The sequence below is a fragment of the Musa acuminata genome, chromosome BXJ2-11, assembly GCF_036884655.1.
Source record: "Musa acuminata AAA Group cultivar baxijiao chromosome BXJ2-11, Cavendish_Baxijiao_AAA, whole genome shotgun sequence".
Taxonomy (NCBI): Eukaryota; Viridiplantae; Streptophyta; class Magnoliopsida; order Zingiberales; family Musaceae; genus Musa; species Musa acuminata.
Genome location: NC_088348.1, coordinates 25,464,713 through 25,488,644, shown reverse-complemented (window position 1 = coordinate 25,488,644; position 23,932 = coordinate 25,464,713). Strand labels below are relative to the sequence as shown.

General features: G+C 34.3%; 2 protein-coding genes across 2 annotated transcripts; both read right to left on the bottom strand.

Moving 5' to 3' along the window:
• Positions 1–10,015: 10,015 nt before the first annotated feature.
• On the bottom strand, positions 10,016–10,539 carry LOC135627560 (heavy metal-associated isoprenylated plant protein 39-like). Its single transcript, XM_065133682.1, has 2 exons — positions 10,497–10,539; positions 10,016–10,455 (listed from the first exon to the last, which is right to left on the bottom strand). The coding sequence occupies exons 1-2, from the start codon at positions 10,537–10,539 to the stop codon at positions 10,016–10,018; spliced, it is 483 nt and encodes a 160-aa protein (XP_064989754.1).
• Positions 10,540–13,909: 3,370 nt separating this feature from the next.
• On the bottom strand, positions 13,910–14,913 carry LOC103971575 (heavy metal-associated isoprenylated plant protein 32-like). Its single transcript, XM_009385633.2, has 3 exons — positions 14,812–14,913; positions 14,611–14,686; positions 13,910–14,529 (listed from the first exon to the last, which is right to left on the bottom strand). Exons 1-3 carry the CDS (start codon positions 14,911–14,913, stop codon positions 13,910–13,912), a joined length of 798 nt encoding a protein of 265 aa, XP_009383908.2.
• Between the last annotated feature and the right edge of the window lie 9,019 nt (positions 14,914–23,932).

Here is a 23,932-nt window from a genome sequence, read left to right as displayed (position 1 = left end):
CCTAGACCTGTGAGTTTCTCTATCCACTCAATCATCTTTAGGACATGGTTCTGAACCGGTGTCCCCTCAGTCATCCTAGCATGGAAGAGGCTCTTGGATATCTCATATCGTTGAGTCCTTCCCTATTCCTCAAACAATTTGCGGACATGTAGGAGAATGGATCTGACATCCATCTTTTCATGTTGTCTCTATAACTCAGGAGTCATAGAGCCCAACATATAACACCGAGCAAGAGTGGAGTCATCAATGTACTTCACGTAGTGAGCGATCTCATCCTCGCTTGCCCCTTCTTCGGGCATAGACATTATTTTATCAAGGACGTACACAATTTTCTCCATCGTGAGAACAATTCTCAAGTTACGGAGCCAATCCGTATAATTTGGACCAGTAAGGCGGTTGACATCAAGTATGCCACGTAAGGGATTTGAAAGCGATATTTTCTGAAAATAAAGATGCAGCAGAAATGAACAACATACAGATTTTGTAAGAAATAAACTATCAAAATATGGACTTCTATCTTAATATGCTCCCACTATTTTACTAACGAGTCACGCGACACCCTCAGCACATGAAACGGAAGTCTCCGGCAGACTTCTAGTGGGGATCAAGATCCAATTAGCGTCTTAAATCTCGAGGGACTCGACTAATCACACTAAGCCTAAAAGGTAGGCAACTCTTGCCGATCACAACTCCTTGTGATTCCCGTCCTGTTCGACCTCCGAATCACCATGGTCTCGAGGGACTCGACCAACCATGATGCTTGGTTAAGTCAACACCTTCGTTACAAGATGAGTCTGATTTGATGATATACCTTCGAGGGACTCGACCAAGCATACCAGGCCCTCAGGTCACCGGTGATATCTCTATGTCATAAGCAAGATAGTGAATCGCGATATAGGTAAGTCTCCAGGGACTCGACCAACTCAACCTACACCAGGAATCGGTTCCTACTTATAACGATGGAAGGCCACGTGGGTCAATCTAATTGCCTCACGTTTACCGACTTAATATTATCGAGAGAGATGTTTCTATGATTTGGTCTCCTAATATGACATGTCACACATATATATATATTTAATATATATCTACATCGCATGCAAATATATATACATATCTAGTATGTGTATAAGCAATCACACTAGATGATCATGGACCACAACCTAATGTGATTAGGCCCGAGCCAGTAGGCCTAATCACTCACATCAAGATCTATGTGTGGAACGGTGCATCTCCGCTATGTGATCGTCCATCTCATCCTCGTCGGTTCCGTCAACATCTCGATGCATCTTCATGCATCGCGATCGTCCGTCTCGTGGGTCCCGCTATCGCATCCACACTCCCACTGCGCCTCCTCATGTGATTACAACTTAATCATAGGCACGCAGGCCCGACAATAAACGAGAAATATAATAGAGGCTCGCAGACCCCAATAATAATAATCATAAGTACACACATCACACGGTCCATGATCATCCGTCCATACATCATACATCACATGTATAATTAATCATCATCATGTAGGACTACTAGATAATGATAAAAATAATAATCAACTAAACCTTTTAATTAATTAGTATTTTATGAAATCAGGGACATATAGGGAATTTTTGAATTCATAGGGGTATTTTCATAATTTAGACAAGAGACAGAAACTAGAATTTCTCAAATTCCAAGGAGCAAAACTGTCTTTTGCCCAGAAAACCCTAATGCGCTACTCCCCTTTGCTGCTACTGCCGCCGCCACCCTGTTGGCGGCGGCCTGTGCGGCGGGGCCAGGGCGCTGCCCTCGCTTGCAGGCGGCACGCCCGCTGGCGGCGCTGCCACTGCGGGTGGGCGCCCCCGCGGGCGATGTTGCCCCTATAGGTTGGCGCCCCTACGGGCGCCGCCGCCTCCGTGGGCGGTGTTGTCCCGCCGGGCGGCCGCCCCTGTAGGCGAGGGGGGGGTGGGTTGGGGATTGGGGTTTCGCCCGCGAGAGCAGCGGCGGTAGGCGCCGCGACCCTGCGGCGCCTTACCCCGCAGGAGAAGCGGCCGCAAGCGCCTCTACCCGCGGGCTGCCAGCCCCGCCGGACGCAAGCCTGCTGTAAGCAGGCCGCCGGCCGGCTGCTGTAAGCGCAGCCCCTTCTTTGCCGGCCTTCGGCTGCGCTGTATGCACGTAGATCGAGGGCAGCAACTGTTTCTGCCCTTGTTTTTTTCGTCAACGATTTTGACGTCAAAATTCTTCCTAATCATAATACGCGCAGTTCAAAACCAATCATTCGCACGAACAACCTGGCTCTGATACCATTGTTGGGAAATCTTGGGGGTGACATCACATGTGCAGCGGAAGAACAAGAAAATAAAATCTCCGATTCCCAAAAAGATGTTCGTCGTCGTGCGAAGATTGGTGCGCAAAATCCGCAAAACTTAAAACTGCGTATAAAGTAGATTGTGTTACCTAGGGAGATCGTATATCCCTATTTCCTTGCAGATCCTTAGGAGAGGGTGAAGGAGGTCAAGCGTCCTCCTCTTTAACAGTGATCCACATAGTAGGGCTGCGACGACGCTCCTCAAAAGCTCCAGGCCTGCTCTGAGGTGGAGAGGGGGAGGAGAATAGGAAAGACAAGCAAAGGCTTTAGCCTATGAGGCTTTGAATCCCTCCTATTTATAGAGGTCCCCTGTCAAACCCTAATGGATCCTCTCTTAGTGGGTATTGGATCTGCATCCAATAACCCAAGCATTTTAGATTAGTGGATCTTTATCCAATAATCTCTCAAGGGCTCTTATTGGATCTCGTCCATGGGATCCAATAATTTAGGGGCTTATTGGATATCCAATAAGACAAGGGCTCCTTCGGATATCTCATATCCGAACCTCTACTCATCGCAATGCCAACCATATATGTGTGATCCTTTAGGCCCAATATCGAGTTGGCCATGAGTCATACCTGTCAGAACTCCTTCTAACTCAGTGAATTATTATCTCTGTAATAATTTACTTGACTCATCGACTACGGACGTACTAGGCCACTACGCCGTAGTCCCAAGATGATATAGGAGAATCCAATCCATTGGACCTGTCTATCCTCAGTTACCGTGTACTTATAGTCCCTCATCCATCTAATATCCCAGAGACCGTATATCGAGCATGGTGCTGTCAGACCTATACGGTTTTTACTCGAGTCTCGTTCTAATCGGATTCTCCCGGAGAAACCTTTCTCTCTCAACCCGAATGACCCTAGCCAGGGATTTGTTTGAGCAAGAACACATGGGATATTCCTCTCATGAGGCTGAGAGTGGATGATCCTCTATCGACACTCAATAACCCTCGTAAGGTCGACTACCACTCCCAATGACCAGCTGTACTAGATCTGGGATAGCCAAACCTATAAGTCTGATATCAAAGAGTGGAGCACTCATACAGGACATCCTTGGTGTCTCAAGTCTAAGGACCAGATACACTACTAGGACTACAGAATCGCTGTATGACAGTAAGGCATCATCAACCATCCAGCATTACATAAGCGGATCAATCAGTGAACTCATTCTTCAATGAGCACCTGTATTGTATCCCTAGTGTCCCTACATGAGCAGCTATGAGACCAGCTGCATCCATCATATGGATGGGTATACAGCACACCAATCTGTCCGATTATCACGATGTGCCTCTCAAGTAACCTATGACCGGGATTATTTAGGATCTGTGTTTAAAGGTGAATCGATCTCATTATCGTTATCTCATCACGATCCGATTCTCATTGCACAAATCAAAGGACATCACAATATATATATATATATATATATATATATATATATATATATATATATATATATATATATATATATATATGCATTTATGCAATAGTTATAAAGTAATATACGTCAAAATATAATAAGCAAAAAGATTCTGTATCAAGTCACACGTGTCATCACTCATGTGATTGGTTTGCTGGGCACCTATAACTAGCATTATGCATGAAGTGATAAATGGTTAAAAAAAAACTTTAATAACATGTATGTTATGTTGAATTTGGTATAAGTGATAAATGGTGCTTTAGTATCATATATGTTATGTCCAAAATGATTGAAAATATGAATGCTTTAGTACCATGAATATCATGCCAAAATGATGTTAATTTTGCTATCATGCATGAAGTGATGAATGCTTCAATATTATATAGGTTATGCCTAAAGCTGAAATTTTGATGTTAGATCACTATGATCAAAATTGTTTCATTTGAATTCAAAGATTATGATTCCTTTTAAATTCAAGTTTACCTTATCTCAATATGGCATATTGATAGAGAAACTTAAGGTTAACTCTATCATCAATTAATTATCATCATAAAAAAGGGAGAGATTATTAAATTTTAAATTTTAATAATAAAATCAATTGATAAATTAATAATCTAATCTATGTGTTAAGATAAGTGATACAGGACTAACTACGATCATGAGAAAGGCAAAACAATTAAAGAAGAATCGAAGTTGGATCGGAGTCAATGATCGGGCTTCTAATATGAGGATACACCGAAGGATCATTGATGCACCGAAAGCTCACTGGAAGTTCACTCGGAGTTCGTCGAAAGCTCACTGGAGGCTCGTCGAGAGTTCGCCAAAAGCTCGTCGGAGGTTCATCAGGAGTTCGCCACAAGCTTGCAGGAAGATTGCCGGGAGTTCATCAGAAGTTCACCGAAAGTTCGATTGAACCATTGACGTACAGGACAACTTAAATTATAAGTAGAGTAATTGTTTTAGCCTTAACTATCGTAGTTAGGACTTTAATTTGAGTTAGTATTGGGAGAAATCCTACTAACTTAATTATGGATCAATTGGGCCTTTAACAAGGTTGAATTGGGCCGATTGGATGGCTCATTCAGCCACTTGGAGCCACGTCAAGTGATGACATAGCCCAGACTAGACAGTGGTACCGCTAGAGGCTCGACCTCCCATATGGTTTGGGCGATAGTACCGTCGATAGTTATTATCTCCAAGCGGTGGTATCACCATGTCAAGTAGTAATACCACCAGAGCCCGGTCTCCGAGGCTCTATAAAGCGATAGTACCGTCCAAACTAAGCAGTGGTACCGTTAGTACATCGAAAACCCGGAATGAGACATTTTTAAGCTCTATTTTTGAAGTAATTGGGGCCTATAAATACCCTACTCTTTTTTGCGTAAAAGAGGAATGCAATTGTGAACAAAAGTCTTATGATATTGGGTTATGAAAGTGTGCTAAGTGTCTTCCCCCTCTTTCTTTAACTTTGTAATTAATCTAAAAAAAGGTGTGAGGCTTATAAGAGTTGTCTCCTAAACATATAAAAAGAAAAAAGTGTTTAAGAGGGTGATTGATCTTCGCCCATTGAAGGAAGACCATTAGTGGACGTAGATGACTTCAATAGCGAGAAATTAGGAGTGGATGTAAGTCACCAGGACCGAACCACTATAAATCTAATATAATCTCTTTCTTGTCATTTCTATTCTACTTTTTTTTTTATATTACCTATTGATGGCTGCTTACTCAACTTCATATATCTTCTTTATGTTAAACACATTTCTGATATTTTTAAATTAAAACAAAAATTTTTAATTCATAATTTTTATAAAAGTACTAAGTCACGTCTTAACATATATATATATATATATATATATATATATATATATATATATATATATATTATTACACTGTAACCTACAATAATTGTGTTCCATCTATGAAATATTGGAGCCTTTCATCTAATCTTTATGAATTAATAAACCTTTTCATAATCCATCAGTTTTCCAAACACATAAATTACCAAAAGAGGAAGATTGATGTTGGTTACCGGTCCACTCAATGGCATGTTATTGTTGAATTGGCTACGCATTCCATGCATCAAAGAAAGTCAACAAAACCTAACTATTTACCATCGATCACTGTTGAAAATACTATACTTAACCAAACTTCTATCAGCCTCCCTCACCACATTAATACAGTCGTCATTATCATTCACATCTTGAGCACTCATGCATATCCGTTGGTTGGGTTACTGGAATATTCTCCTGGAGGTCGATGGTTGATGGCACGCCACCCTCGTCCTCTACGTCAACGCCTTCCTCACTCACAGTCAACAACATTGCTATTTTTTTAGCCTCACGGAGCTTTTTGATTAAAATGGTAGGATTTCCAATATTTCCTGTGACAGTCACTTTCCCTTCTTCTACGTCGAGATCGACAGCATTGACCCCTGAAAATTCCTAGCTTAACATCAAGACATACGTATGTATATATATATATATATATATATATATATATATATATATATATATATATATATATATATATATATATATATATATATATATATATATATATATATATATATATATATATATATATATATGAAGAATCAAGTAATTCACGAGGATAATGTCATACCATCGATCTTATGAAGAACCTTTTTTATTTTCTTTTGGCACCCATCACAACATGTGTGCAGTTTGAGAACACATGTCTATAAATGAAAAATGAGAAGAGAAACCAAGATGAAGAAAACCATGAAACATCATAATTCAAGAAGAAGAAGATCGGATGAATTTACCTTCATTGAACGCGCCTCCTTATCTTCTTGGTTGCATTTTTTGGAGCAACGAAAACGATTCATAAACCTATGAGACCGAAGACAAACATCAAAAGAGAGGATAAGCAACATTCAGAGACCTTTATGGATCTCTTAGCTAAGTTGTTAAAATAGGAAAATGTTCCGACCCACTAATCCCTAATCAAATTATTTTTATTGATATATATATATATATATATGTAAGAAACACATTATCTTTTCATATCGTCATTTATTATTTTATTTATCTTATTCACTTCCAACAGTTTCATCAATTCATCATGTCACATGTCCAACATTCGTATGCACATGCACATTTTATCACGAAGCATGATGCGTAATAGTATAGTAAAAATCAAGTGAAACATATACCTCAAATTATCAAACTTGATCTCAATTGGTGATTAATCTCTAAATTACAATAATCAAAATCGAATAAAAAAAAGAACAAGCTAAGCCTTGGGTCGTTAGGTCACTGGTCAGATCGGTGTATCAACTCATAAAGCTACATATTTAATAATAATTTTTTAAAAATATATAACATAATTTAAATTTATATGTAACATAAATCCAAAAATAATTAAAAATTAAACAATTTAAATAACTGAACATAAAACATCAGTCACATAGAATATGATAAAAATAATAACATCAACCAACATCATGAACATAAATCTTAATCCTGATTAAATAACATTTGATAATATTCAACAAAATAAAAAGTGAATATGCAATTCTAGTACTTAAATAACATGTGATAATATTGAAGATACTCTATGAGGAGACTTAAAAGTGAAATTTATGTTAATAAAATGAAGTACACTAAGAAAAGATGACAATGAGGAACACGAGCCATGTAGTCATTGATTCAAGAGAGAGAGAGAGAGAGAGAGAGAGAGAGAGGTGAAGAGAAAAGATACACATGGGAATTGTCTATAATCAAGTTGAACCAATCTGAATCACCTAAATTCGACTTAAACCAGGTAATTGTATGGTCTGCCGGATAAGGAACTCGCTCGAACCAGATAGACATGGGATCGGGTCGGCCACTTGAGCTGCATGAGACAGGTAATTCTATGGTCTACGTCAATCAGTAGCCTAAAGACCAGAGTTGGACCGGTTCTAAATCGAACCGATTGTTTGAGTTTATTACGAATAATTTTGTCTATCACTATATTATAACACAAATATCATTAAATCATGATATGAAATTTTATACCTGATTGGAATTAACAACAATCAAATTAATTTAATTTGAAAAAAACCGGTATATGATTTTTTATTTTTTAAAATATAAAATAAAATTAATTTAATTTTGTTTATGAAATACTAAACTACTACAAAACAAAAAAAAATAATATTAATACTCATGCTAAAGATAAAAGTGGGAAACCTACCAATCCATGAAGATTGTAACTCCGGCTTACTCGTCTTTTGAAATTGATGATGAAAAGAAAAGAGTATCTACCTAGATTTATACAAGAGAAGAGGGAGAGTCTTAATTGATACGATAGGACTTATTCTATACTATTTTTTTTATTTTTATTAAGAATTAGATAAATTCTTTCTTATTAGGGCATGTAAAAGGTAGAAAATAAAAAAAATGAATAAAAAGTGTGTTCCATAGTAAGTGATGTGGTGTGTACAATATATGGTTTTCAAATTATGAAAAAAATTTAGAAGGATTACTTTTTCTCCTTCTTTTCTAAATAAATAATAAACGATAAGATAAATTTCATATCGGGGTATGAAAAGACTAGAAACTAATATTGTGTGTACCATTTATGGTTTTTCAAATAAAAAAAAAGGATTACATTTTCTCTTCCCTTATTTTTATGAGAAAATAAATGATGATGAGATGTATTCCATATATTGGTACGAAAGATTATGAAATAATGCAGTTTGTACCATATATATATTTTTTAATTAGGATATCTTTTAGAGGATTACATTTTTCTCTCTCCTTTTCTAAATAAATAATGTACAATGAGATGCATTCCATATTGGGGCACACAAGATTAGAAAGTAATGAGGTGTGTACCTTTTATAAATTTTCAAATTAAGAGAACATTAAAAGTATTACATTTTCTTGCTCCTTTTGAAATTTAGTTTGAATTGTTTTTGAAGTTACGAGGGACTTTCACTCAAAGGTATCACCTTATCTCTAAGAACATACTCGCACACAAAATTTTCTCTTTTATCCTAAGCTCATAATGTTTTTGTTCGAGAAACCTATAAAAACTCAAGATCAATTTTTCTTTTTAGATTTTCTCTCTTTCTTCTTTTATCGAGGTATTGCTTAGACAATATTTTATGCATCTCTCTGAATTAACTTTGACGGACGAAGCTTCTATTCTCCAATGTCATCCTAATAAGATAGTTATCGATATGTTCTTCGGTAAAGAGCTTCATGGTCATTTGAATATTGGAATGATAATTATCGTAAGCAAATTCAATTATATGTAAATGTTCATTTAACCGTCACCTAAATCCATCTATTTGGGGTAGAATTGTGTAAATCTTGGATCGCAATCAAATATGAAGTCGAGTGACATGAGAATACCAATTTAAGCACTTGATAGTGATCTTTTATACAAGAAAAAGCCAATCGAGGATGTTGAAACAAACAAAAGTTTAGATTGAGTCATTTTAATATTAGATGATCTATTGATCTTCTTTTATCAATTCGAGTTGAATAAAACTGATTGTGTTGGGAATGTTAAACTAAATATTAGATAGAATTAGCGTTTTGATTAGGTAAGAGAAACATTTCATTTAAGCTCTTTTCGATTCTCACTTTGAATCTCTCATTAACTTAAATGATTTTTGCAAGACATACCCCTATTACTAATTTTACATATGACTTTTTGAGTTGTGAGATATTTGCCTTTGAGATAGCCACCTTGAAGGAACATCAAAATCGGATGTTCAATTCTAATATATTTATATGTTTGTGTATATAATTTTGTAACGTTTGATATCAAGGGATGTGACATAGGTCGACGAAATATGAGAGATGAATAATGATGAATAAAATTATGATTATTAAGGTACCTTACATTTCTTCTCTATGAATTAATTATATTTTTAGAAAAACATATATATTAAATCAATAGAGTCATCCTATAGTACATTATAAGGTGATGTAGGATACAATTTCCAACTATAAAATGGATTTACATTATAGGAGAAGAACATCTTTAATTATATCCTCATTTGTAATATCATGTTATGTTGAATGAGCTAAATGGATCAATGAAAATGAAAACAAGTAATATTTCGATTATTTGGTGTCAAGAACATGCAATCCTTCCATCATTGATTACTTTAGCAAAAGAGAATATCCATAGTGACATCAATAACTTTCTAACAAAATCATGTCAAATGTTCCACCAACATTAACATAAATAATTCATATCTACATATAATATAAAAATACCTCCTCACATTATTGAGCACTTGTTGGGGTTGTCGTCGGTGAACAAAGTCCAAAATGGCTCGCCGACGAGGTGAGGCAGCAGCATGTATGCTTCGATGTTACCGACTTCACCGTCGATCATCATCGGCTGCTGTATTGGAGCTTGCCGGTTCTGTGCTTCAACTCCCCCTCCCTCACCGCCACCGTCTTTCTTCTCTTCACTCGCGTCTCCTTCCTTGTTCTTCTTCTTGTTATTCTTCTTCTTGTTCTTGTTCTTCGGGTCATTGGATTCCTCTCCATCTTCACCACCACCACCCTCCTTTATGGACTCGGCATTCTCCTTCGAAACCAACAACTCTGCAATTTTGCGAGCCTTACGAAGCTTTTTTATTAGAATGGCAGGATCTGCAGTCCCAACAACAGTCACCTTCCTCTCTTTTACATCGAGATCGATTGTATTGACTCCTGAGAATTCCCCAACTAAACATCAAAATGTACATACATACCGAGTGAAAGATCAAACAATTCCAAAGTAGAATGACATACCATCGATCTTCTGCAGCACCTTCTTTATTTTCTTCTGGCACGCAACACAACATGTGTTCACTTTTAGAACGTACGTCTACAAGTGGAGAGTGGAGAAGGAGAAACCCAAGTTATTATTAGCTCAAACAAACGAAGAAGAAGAAGACGACGACGACGACGACGACGACGATAAGGTAAATTTACCTTGACATCCTTGTCATTTTTGTTGCTCGTCTTTTCATGTTGTCTGTATCCTTTCAAGCAAAAACAACAGCACCTTGAAAACTCGACAAGTATCAGAGAGAGAGGATATGCAACAAGTAAAGGCTTAAACAACATTCTTCACTCTCATAAGAAAGAATTTACTTGACGAGATGGATTCTTTATTCACCCAACAAATGAAGAAGAGAACTCATATTACATTTTTCAATCATTCATGGGGTCATGTTCTTTAGGCAAAGTAGTAAGAATGTGTCATCCCTGCTAATCCTCGTCTTAGTATGTCTATCCTCGATAGAGAAACTAATATCTTCTCGTATTATCATTCGTCATTTTATTTATTATATCTACTTTATAAGTAATTTCATTGCATCCGATGTCCAATATTCATTATATTATATGCATATGAGTTTTGGTATGAAGCACGATAGATGTTAGATGATATGGCATACACATAGTGAAAAATCATGCCAAACATATGCCACATAATATCAAGCTTGATCTAAATTTCATGTTAGATCCATTGAGCCAATAGATAGAGGGACATCGAGCCCTTGGCCTAAACCTGAGGTAATGTTGGGTCACGGTCAAGTCATCTATTCAGCATTGGGTATATTCTACTTCACCCAACATCAATGCTATGCCTTAGCCATATCAGGTCCAACCAAAGTTGGGTTGGATCTAACTCGAGTTGGCTTTGTATGGGTATGCATCGAATCTAATCATTCCCCATTTTTCTTCTAAATATCATAACGTAAATTCAAATTTTCAATTTTCTTAAAAAATAAATAATTATTATGCCAAATAATTGTTCTATTATCATATGACGACGACACATTCATCATGATATCTAGTTCCATAACTATCAGATCGTGATATGAAATTTCTACAACAATTAATTAGAAATAAAAATAAGAATAACCAAATCTACAATATAAAAGAGACATGTATCATTTTTATATTTGAAATCCAAAATTAATGAATATCAAATTTTTTTAATAGAATACTAAGCAACTACAAAATGGAATGATGATTTCAATACTTAAACTGAGGTTGGAAGTGGAAAACCTACCATCCCATAAAAGCGATGAGTCCCACTGGTTCGTCTTTGGAAGTTGATTCCTTCCGACACGAATGATCGATAAGATGAAAACAAAAAGGTGTTTATCTAGATTTATAAAGAGGAGGAGGGAGAATCTAAATTGATGTAGTAGGATTTGTTATTTTAATTAAAAAAGGCTAATTTATTCTTCATCAAGTTATTTAAAAGGTAAGAAATAAATAACGAGAGATATGTTTCATATTAGAGTATGAAAATTTTGAAAGTAATGAGGTGTATATGATTTAGGGTTTTTAAATTAGAAAAAAATAAAAAAAATAAATAAATAGCACTAATTATTTTCCTATTTTTAAGATTTGGTCATCAAATTCGATTTACCTTTGTGATAGAGATGTGGATGCTTCCCCCCATTGGGATTGCTAATAACATTAAGAGGGGGGGGGCTGAATTAGTGTACGTGCAATTTGAAACTTGTAAGCAAAAATTTTAAAAATAACACACACAAGTGATAAGAAAGAGAGGGGTTTGGGTCCATTACTTACGTCTATTTTGATTACTCTTTTCTTACGATCATCATCTTTCATTAATGATTTTTTTAATAAGTAAAGATCAAAACACTTATGTCTTCCGTGTTTCCATGTCATAAGGACAATCTTTACATTTCTTCTTCACTTTCTTTTTAAACTATCTAACTCTACGAAAATATAAGAAAATGACGACGAGATTAAAAACTCAGAGGACACAACCAATAAAGATTAGAATTTCTCATACTTTTTTACATGCAGAATGCACATGATTTCTTGGGTGATCAATAAATACTTCAACTCACCCAATAGTCGATTGTGGAGTACTATGGCTTAATCCTAGCTCGATCTAGTTCTAATAAATTTTTAAGATCATATTTCATGTACACTTCTTTTAGGTCTTTAGATGAGTTGAAAAATGTTTCTTAAATATCTTTACGCTTACTAAAACTAAAAATATTCATCATCAAATCAGACAATATCCCCAAATGATCTTGTTTTCTTTGTTAGATTGCCACATGAAAAACATCATAACTTTTAAGAAGCTAAGATCCCCAACATTGAATTTTAGGTCTCTTCTTGTTGGATCAATATATTCTTTTCTACTAATTCTGTCTTCTAAAAAATTTATTTTAGATTCTTGAGATAATACTTGCATCTCTTTCGATTAACTAACTATGGTTCAAGAACCTTCCATTCTTTAATGTCATCCTAATAAACTAAGCTTCTTTCTCCAATGTCAACCTAATAAACAAATACTTTCTCCAATAAAATAAAAAAAGGAGATATTTGAATATTGAAATGATGACTATTGATGTAATGCAAATTTAATTAAAGGTGGATGTCTATCCCAATTACAACTAAATCCAAAGCGCACATACTTATTTAATCATTTGATTTAGAGTCTTGACCTCATGATAAAAATACTTATGATCAATTCTCTATCTCTTAGGATAAGACTATGCATTGATCGAATCAATTAATGACATCATTAATTTAGAAACAAAGAGCTACAAATACTTCCAGGTTATAAGTGCTTTAACTCTATTTATGAGAAGCCTTCTTCACTATCACCTCGGCCTCTATTCAGCTTCTTCTTATCTCTGTGAATATAATTAACTGCAGGCCACAAGTACAAAAAACCAAAACTCGGAGGCAGGCAAAAGATTAGGGTAGCTTCTTCTTCTTCTTCTTCTTCTTCTTCTTCTTCTCATTGTTACGCCCATCATCCACCTTCAACATTGGTTCTCTAAAGACCCATCTCCAAGAAAAGTAAGAACACAGCAGCACTGTTCTTCATCTAATATGCATGCATCTACGTAGTCTTTTGACGTCGTGTTATATATATGAAAAAGGAGAAATCAGCGATACAATAAGATGTAGTAATATTATAATTAGAATATCTATAGTCAAATCAAACGAATTCAGAGTTTAATTTATAGATTCTAATAAAATCTTTACCTCATCTAAGTATTAATATAAATATTCTACATCTCAAGCAAAACTAAAATATATTTAAAGAAGATGACGAAAATAAAATAAACCAAATTCTTAGGAAGTAGAAACGGAGGGGGTGGTGGTGCAACCAAGCTCACATAACTGAGCAGCTGTTGGGGTTCTCGTCGCTGAACATGTTGGAGTACGACTCTTCGCGGGGCGGTGGCGGCACGTACCCCGTATGTCCGTAAGCATATCCAACGCTGTCTTGACCGTTCATCATCGTCATCATCCTCTGCTGCTGCTGGTGATGATGATATGGGTTGCCACCGGCCGCCATCTCCGGCGACATCACACCGCCGTGGGTGAGCACCACGGGTGATGACACTCCACCCTTGTTCTGTACTTGAACTCCTCCTCCATCACCACCACCACCTTTCTTCTTCTTCTTCTTCACATCACCGGACACTTCCTTGGGAAGGATGTCGAACTTGACTGCTTCCTTCTCCTTGTTGAAAGGAAGTTTCAGATCCTTGAGACGTGGAAACTTGAGATTTTTGAACCACTTGCGTCCTTCTCCAGCACTACCACCACCACCACCACCCTTTTGGGACTTCACATTTTGGTTGTTCTTCTGCTGGTTTCCACTCTTTGGATGCAACAACTCTGCGATTTTCCCAGCCTTGCGAAGCTTTGTAATTAGAACGGCAGGAGCTACATTCCCGGTGACACTCACCTTCCCTCCTTCTGCATCGAGATGGATTCCCTCGACCCCTGCGAATTCCCCAACTAAGCATCAAAACCTGCGTAGGTACCCAGCAAAGGATGAAGCAATTCACAAGTAGAGAGTCGTACCATCGATCTTATGCAGCACCTTATTTATTTTCTTCTGGCACCCGACACAGCATGTGTTCACCTTCAGAACACATGTCTGCAAGTGGAAAAACAGAAACCTAGCCATCACATGCTCAAACAGAAGAAGAAGAAGAAGAAGAAGAAGAAGAAGAAGAAGAAGAAGAAGAAGAAGAAGAAGAAGAAGAAGAAGGGTAAATTTACCTGCACTTTAAGAGTCTTGCTGCCTTCTTTGTCGCTCATCTTCTCCGGCAGTTTAGAGACCTGAGAGACGAGGACAAACATCAGAGAGAAGATAAGCAGCATGCAGAACTCTCTCTCTCTCTCTCTCTCTTTCTGTGGTGATGTGAATTCAACAGCAAAGCCCAGACTAGTAGAGTGGTCAGATCACACATGGCGAGAAAACATCAACTCCAACAAACAATGACAAGTAATTAATCCACTGGTAATCTAAACCCTAAATCCTTGTACTGTGACACTGATGATGCATGAAGGTGAAACTACAGCTATCCATGTAATCATCATAATAACTCATTGGATTAGGAATCATCATAGCCTTCTACTATGAACTAATAAGGTAAAGCTGCAAGTATGCTTATAGCTATTCTTGGTTATATTACTTTTTCGACCATGGAAGTCAATCGTTGAGTCGACTTAATCATTCGTCTATTATTATCTTTTTCTTCTTCTATTCTCACAAAAATTAAAAAGAAAAAAAGATTCTTTGCTATGAAATTTGATATCAGAGTTCATCCAACATCCAAGATTCAACCTTGTTGCCTCCTTCACATCCATATAGAAAAAAGAAGAAACAGTTCTAGACTTTGAATCATACCTCTTCTCTGATGTGATGATGTTCTCTCTTTCTCCGTCCTATGCTCTGTTCTTCCTCGAGTAATGATACAAGGGCGTCTATATCTGCAATTTCTATCCTTAAAAGGAAGCTTAATCATTGATCCAAGTTTAGGTAACATATGATTTTGAATCGGAGATTGAAACTTGACTTCGATTTGGTATATGTTTCACGTAATTTATGGCTCGGATTGATGAAGCCCAAATATAACACCAGACACGATATATGTTTTACCCACACCAACACCGGCCAAATGTTCGGCTGCTGCTGTAAACTCTTAAGGTTTCGCTCTTGCCTAAGCTTGACGGTATACGTGGGTACGTGAAAAGATTAAAAAATGTTTTGCACTATGTATGTATATATGAATATATATACATATATATATATAAATGTATATAAATATATATACATATATATACATACATACATACATATATATATATATATATATATATATATATATATATATATATATGTATGTATGTATGTATGTATGTATATATAGTCAACACAAGTTTGTATCATAAGATTTTAAGAAAGAGACGGAGAGAGATTGAGATTTAGAGCTGCTGATGTTACGTTGAAAGATAACACTAATGATGGATTATATATCATTTGCAATGGCAACTTATGTTGAATTGGCTATTGCATTAAGGAAGTTCATAACTCAGCAATCGACGAGAACAATGACATATCGTAGTATCCCAACTATTTGATGTCCATGCAATGGATTATTTTCAATCATTCAACTCAAATGTTATAGAGAATAACATCGTTAATCAAATCTTTATGTATAGTTTCTAATAAAATCACAAACGTTCATCTCCGTGTCTAGTTGGAGTAAGGCTAGAAGCCGTCATCATAGATGGGCATTTCACTATTGTTCTCGGCTTCACCCATCACTGTGGGAGGGAGGTCGAACCTGACTGTTTTCTTCTTCTTGGCAGGAAGTTTCACATCTGCTGCAGGCTGCGATTCAAGTGAATGAACAAAGCGATAGAGTCAGTAGAGACAAGAAGATGCTGACATGGGCTTCCATAGTGATGGGAAGAGTCAGAAGAAGAAGAAGAAGAAGAAGAAGAAAGAATTATCGTCGAATTTGCCTTACCTTTTTGTCTTCTTTGTCGATCGTCTTTTTCGGTGAGTCACCTTGTTTGTTGCCAGCAAAACAACAACTGAGAGACCGATGACAAGATTAAAAGCAAGCAGAGTCCATTATGGAATTTTCTCTCTCATTATTATTTTGTATATATCGACTTCACTTTCATTTCTCGATAATGGATGAAGAAATATTCTCGTACGTCAAAACAGAAATAATCTCATCCTTATCCTTGACGAAAAATTAAACATCCTCTCGTATCATCATATATCATGTTCACTTTCATGCATGCAAACAAGCATTTGTACCATGTAGAATTTTCAAAACAATTATCAAAATCTATAACTCAACATCAAGTAAAACCCCCCTTAACTATGCTTCATTAAGATATAGAGAGATAATTAGTACGATAGACATCACGATTAGCCTAACTGGAGCTGAAGTCACTTGGAATCAAATTGAATTAGCATGAACCATCAATCGGTCTCAACCGACCTGGTTTGGGTTCGACCACACATATCGGGTCGAACCGGGTTGCAAGCATCGGAACAAGTTATCTAACATTGGGTCCAATCCGAGCTGGTCCTATACGGGTCTACACCAAATCCGAACCCACAACAATTCTCCCATTTGTATCGGAATATTTCAATGTAAATTTTAATTTTTGAAATTTAAAATATCTAAATGATTATTATGTCAAATAATTAATCTGTCATTATATGATGAAAATCATGATATAAAATTTTATAATGATGAATTAGAATCAACAATACTCAAATGTACAATCTGAAAGACATGCATCATTTTAATGAAACGTCAAGTAACTATAAATCAAACAATAATTTCAATACTTAAACCAAAGATAAAAAGTGAAGAACCTACAATATCATGATTGCGATGTTGCTCGTCCCGTGCAGTCGAATTTAACCTATCAATAATAAGATAAAAAGTAAGAGGTGTCTGTCCAAGTTTATATAGGGGATGAGGGAGGATCTCAGTTGATGGTGAATGATTTATTCCATAATATTTTTATTTTAAAATTAAAATTAATTCAATTATTTCTTATTAGAGTAATTAAAAGTAGGAAATAAATAATGAACGATGAGATGCATTCCATATCATAAATTTAAATATTAAAAAGTAAAATATGATTTGAAGCATACCATTTTTTATTTTTAAAATAAAAAAAAAGAAATCCATAGTGCACCAATCATAATCAAATTATAACTAAAACGTTGGTCCAATTGTAGTAGTGTACTAGACCTACTTATTAAAAATTAATGGTTCATAATCTCATCCAATATATTTATATATATATAACATTGTTCTAATGGTAGTGTACTAGATTCACTAAACAAAGGTTGAAAGTTCAAGAGATTATCCAACATATTTTGATGGTGTTAGTTTGCTTAGTTAGTAAGGACTTTGATGGTTCATTGCAAAGTCATTTACTGGAATCTTACCTTCATCATTTACTTTCAAGATGAAAAATATAGGTTTTGAGATGAAAAATATACACTTGTTATTTTTCTCAAACCCACATCCCATTATTTCATTTCACACCTTTCTCCACAACTCCCCCTTCTAGATAATTTCATATGAATATTCTTCTTTATTATATTATAATACAAATTTATATAAATAATATCTAATATATTTCTATAATATATTCACATTGATGTGGATATAAGAAAATAACCATCTGTGTGCTTATGGGCTAAATTTGGGAATACATGTGGGATTAAATCAGATTCTTGTTACGTGGCAAAACCCTATTTGTTGGTTGGGGAAATTTTAATATGGATGGTTCCTCCCATATGGTAGTGATGATAAACGCGCAAGGTTTTTTGTTAGGGTTGATACTGATCCAATGAGCTGATGGCTACCAAAGAAATAGGAATTCGATAATAACTACATGAAGCTTATGATGCACAATTTATTGTTATTATTTCTAAAGATGTTTTTTATTGGAAGCCAATGAAAATTAGAAGCTGATGATGTACAAATTGTTGTTATTATTTCTAAGGATATTTTATCTCAATGGAACTCAATGAATATTACCATAAATATCTTGGTTTTGTTAAAATCCTTTAAAGAATATATATTTCCCATATGATGAAGCATATGAATATGAAAGACAAATATACTATTTTTAATTTCAGGTCAATGTATGAAAAATCTACTTAAGTGGATAAGTAGATGATCCATGAAAATCATATTCATATTGTAAGTCTCAACTATTTGAAGTCAATTACATGAATCTTTTATCGATCGATAAAAAAATATTTATTTAGTTAAATTTAGATTATTTAAAATTTTATTTGTAGTTTCTATTAAAATCTTTTCATGTCTTCCTCTATCTCTTCTCGTATAATCATGTTACTTCTTCTAACTATCATATACAAATAGATTATCTACCTATAGATAATTTATAAAATATTATTGCATCACCAACAATATAGATAAGAATTATATTTTGATCACTTTCTATAGAGAATAAGAGGAAAAGACTTATTTTGGGTTTTCTCTTATAACGCTCCTATATCTAAAAATTCTTAAAGAGAACCTCAATTTTTTTTTAAATGATAAAAATATCCTAATTAATAGTTGACGACATTCATTTTTTACTTGTATAATTAAAACCCAGTTAGATTGTCCACTATAATATAGATTTCTCATTGTTTTGTTCATTTTAATAGGATTTCAAAAAAAATTTAAGTAAAATTAGTTCTTAGATTTCTCCAAATCAATCAACGTCCTTTTGTATAGAAACTTAGGCAGTTGGTGCAATGCTAGGGTATACAATCCTTAAATTATCACATATTAGAAGTGAGTAAAAACTTAAATTTACTTATAAGAGATTGAAAGATAACAACGATTAACTTAGTCCTAAGGATATAGGGCACATTGATTATTTTCAATAAGTTAATATGTTAGTTATTTCATCAAGATGGGTCATGATAAATAATAGTAGAACTAAATTAATATTGGGTATGTTAAGGGGATTGAGGCATATAGGATTGCCTAATGGTATCTTAAGGGGATTGTGTATAGTGAAGGAATTGAATAGAAAATGACTTCCTATGAAAGAGGACTAGCATAATATCATGACATGGAGATACCATCAGGCAAAGCTTCATATATACTATATTAGGATTTGATTCAGAGGGAGGCTATAACATCTTTAAGTTTCATCAATCAGTTATTCTATTGAGTTTTATATCTAATCACCCAAAGCCACTCCCATCTAATTTATTATTATTTTTCTATATTTATGGGTAAATTACCCCACTAGTTTATCTATTCACCAAAGTTTAGTTCATGATTATTTCACCCAAGTTTATGCAATTGCTTCCTGGGATTAACCTAAACTTGATTGCTTGCAATTGGTTTTTTTTCTAAAGAGACCATTGACAATGTTAATCCTTTCTGATGTACTAATTTTTTTATCATTTGCCGTTGTTGATCTACTAATTATTTATCATTTGCAATAATATGTATCAACAAAGAAGTTAGCAACTCAACAATAAAAAATAATAACAAGTTATGATATCCCAACTATTAGATATCAACTATATAAAAAATAATATCTTTAATTAAATTAAGTACTCAATTTTTTTTATTCTAAAAAAATCTCAAACATTCGTCTATCTTGTACACTACTAATATTATTAGGATAAACATTTTTAGCTTCATCTTATCTAAATATTGCTCACATTATTGAGCATTTGTTGTTGGGGTTCTCATCATTGAACATGTTAGTATATGACTCCCATTCGTCTTGAGATGATGGAATGTAGGATGACTCGCAATGATTAGTCTTTTGATGATGTTGGATCGGTATGCAAGAAGCCTCCTGAGGATATCTTGTCACAACGGGTGGGTAAGCATCCTCGTGATGATATCCAACCGACAAGTGAGCAGCCTCATGATTATATCCGTCTGATGAAGAAGTAGCCCCATGATGATATTCGATCGATGAGCAAGTAGTCTCGTAAGGATATTTGGTTATCATCGAAGGGTAAGCATCCACATGATGATATTCATCTGATGGGTGAGCTTCATCGTATTGACTATTTAATTGCTGCTGTTGTTGTTGTTGTTGTTGTTGTTGTTGGTGGTCCATACTGTTCATAGTCAACAACTCTGCATGTTTCCCAATTTTACTAAGCTTTTTGAGTATAATATAAAGATCGGGATTCCCTATGATAGTCACTTTTCCTTCCTCTATCTCGATATGAGTCTCGTAAACCCCTGAAAATTCTCTAACTAAATATCAAAATATACAAATATACCAAATAAAGGATCAAGCAATGCAAAGATTGAAAGAATGACATACCATTGATGTTACAAAGTGCCTTCTTTACTTTCTTACCGTCTTTCTCACTGGATATGGACACTTTTAGAACATATGTCTACCGCAGAGAAAGAGAAACTAAGTTATAATATAATATATTATATATCTAAAATTGAGAAGAAGAAGATAACTCCTAAAGGACCATAAGATAGCCATCAAACATTATAATTCATAAACCTCAATATGGACCCCGATCTAAGGACAAAGCAGAAAAAAAAAAACAATACCAGTATGTTGCTCATATTTTCCAAATGGCCAAGTTTGTTCAAGCTAACAAAACAATGGTTAAAAAACCTGAGAGACCAAGAACAAACATCAGATAGGATAAACAATAAGAAGTAATTAATTCTTAAGATTACATGAGATTATATTACATATTCTATAAAGTTAAAATGGTTAAAACATCTTTTAATCCTTTGGTGCTCTCGCTCTCTCTCTCTCTCTCTCTACTTATTATCATGAATATAATAAGTTTATTATCATGCACATAATAAGTTTATTATTATTGTCTAACCTAATCATAATTATGTAGGCTAGATATAAAAAATGTACTTTCCTAATAATGAATAATAAGATTTTAATATATCAAATGGGTTCTTTAGAGTGGTGATATTTTTTACCCCCAAAAATGTGGATGATCTGTTTATCCCGAAGGAAATCTTTTTACCAACCAAACAAATATCTTCTCACATCAATATTCATCATTTTATTTATCATATTCACTTTCAAGCATAAAGTCATTTCATCGTATCCAATATACAATATTCCTATGTATATACATTATAGCATTAGACATCATACATAATAATACTAGATATACATTGTAAAATTAATATTTAAAAAAAAAATTATTGCATGCATATATGACGCTCACACTTGGCATAAAACCTATGACCTATTACTTATGCATGAATATACTAACTCACTCAGATGTGTTAATAGAGACGGAATAAAAGTAATATCAAACATATGCGTCATAATGTCAAACTTATTTTCAATTAACCACTAAACTTCAAAATGACATAATAGATGATAAAATTTTATGAAATATTAAACACTTATATAATTAAATAGTAATTCTAAAACTAAAGATAAAAGTGAAGAATCTCTCTTATGGCTCTTACCTACTCATCTCTTTATCTCCTGTAGTTACAATATCTCACAAACTAGTGATAAGCTAAAAAGAGAGGAGGGTTTGCTTAGATTTATATAGAGGATGAGGGAGTATCTTAATTAATATTGAAAGAATTATTTCATATTATTTTTTATATCTAATCAGAAATTCATTCCATATTATATTTAAAATATGAAACAATTAATGAGTGATGAGTTGTTTTCCAAATGCTATAAAAGTTTAGGAAGTAATGAAATGTATATAATTTATGGTTTTTTAAATCAAGATAAATTAATAGGATTACATATTCTATTCATTTTGGAATTTAGTCCTCAAATTCTATTTACCTTAATGAAAGAGATGCCGGTATTTTTCAAATGGCTTTATTTTTTTGTATGATGTTGTTAGCAAACTTTCACTCAAATTATTACTTTATTTCTTAAAAAAAATGCTCATTTTGTTCAAAAATTTGGATCTCTAAATAGGTTTTTTTTTTTTTTTTTTTACTATAAGGTTGGTACAAGAGGACATGTAGCAAATTCATGATAAACTATCTATTAGAACATTGAAACATGAAATATATATAATTGCATGTGTTGAGCACGTTACCGATCTTAGAAGTTGACGCAAAAAGGACGTAATTCCTTTTGTAATATCCATAGTGAAATATCAAATGAAGCACTAACTTTTGTAATTATTTTTTTAATTCATTAAGGTAAGGAGGATTGAAAGTTGTTGTAATATGTGGGAGAAGTTCAAAGGTATTTGCTTATCAAAGTTAATATAGGAAAATCCTCATGAAATATATTAGGAAAATCCCTTACAGGATATATTAGGAAAATCATTGACTTGTTTCACTAATTATTTATTATTTGCAATGGCATGTTATTTTGAATTGATTATGCATGTAATGTGTCAATGGAGAAGTTAGCAATTCAATAATTAATGAGAACAATAGCAGTTATGATGTCCTAATTATTTGGTGTCAATTGTATTGATTTTTTTAATTTGTTGAACTCTTTGAAAATAATATTCTTAATTAAATTTAAAATTTTAATCTTTATTTGTTGGCTATCATAAGATCTCACTTGATTCTTCTACCTCATATACCACTAACTCTAATATGAATATTTATATCTTCATCTTATTCAAATATAATTCATAATATTTAACATTTATGAGAGTTTTTATTATTAGATCTTACGGTAGTCGATGGCTCTCCTTGGAGATAAGGCAATAACATATATAACGATCCATCATAATGATATTTTGATCGAAAGATAAGTAGTCTCAAGAAAATATCTAATCGGTTGGTAAACAGCCTCATGAGGATATAGGGTCATAATCGGTGGCTAGAAAATCTCTTATGGATATCTGACTAATAGGTAATCAACCTTACAAAGATATCGATGAAGTCATAACCTATGACTAAGTAACCTTGTGAGGATATTCGACCAGCATGAAGGCAACCGCTTGAGGATATCAGTTCATGATGGATGGCTAAATAGCCTCATAAAAATTTTTAACCGATAAGTAATTAAGGAACCTCATGATGATATCAAATCAAGATCAGTGGTTAAGCAACCTTGTGATGATATTTGATCCATAGATTGACAAGTTCGTAAGGATATTAGGTCATAATCGATAGCTAAGTTGTCTCATTATGATAATTGACCTAAAGGTGGGTAGCCTCGTGATATCCCATTGGCGAGTAAGTATCCCATTGACGAGTAAGTAGCTAGCATTGTAAACTTATCCTATTGGTGGGTAAGCAATTTTTACTGACCATTCAATTGTTATTTCTATAGTTTATACTATTCATAATCAACAACTCTGTAATTTTTTCAGCCTTACTAGTTTTTATTAGAATAGCAGGATCGGTGTTTTTTTTGTAACAGTCAC

Excerpts from the sequence above, each read along its gene's own strand:
- LOC103971575 (XM_009385633.2), bottom strand. The coding sequence starts at position 14,913 with ATGCTGCTTATCTTCTCTCTGATGTTTGTCCTCGTCTCTCAGGTCTCT. Across the intron at positions 14,687-14,811 it reads GCAAGACTCTTAAAGTGCAG|ACATGTGTTCTGAAGGTGAA; the intron begins GTAAATTTACCC and ends TTCCACTTGCAG. Across the intron at positions 14,530-14,610 it reads GGTGCTGCATAAGATCGATG|GGGTCGAGGGAATCCATCTC; the intron begins GTACGACTCTCT and ends GGGAATTCGCAG.
- LOC135627560 (XM_065133682.1), bottom strand. The coding sequence starts at position 10,539 with ATGGTATGTCATTCTACTTTGGAATTGTTTGATCTTTCACTCG. Across the intron at positions 10,456-10,496 it reads ATTGTTTGATCTTTCACTCG|GAGTCAATACAATCGATCTC; the intron begins GTATGTATGTAC and ends GGGAATTCTCAG.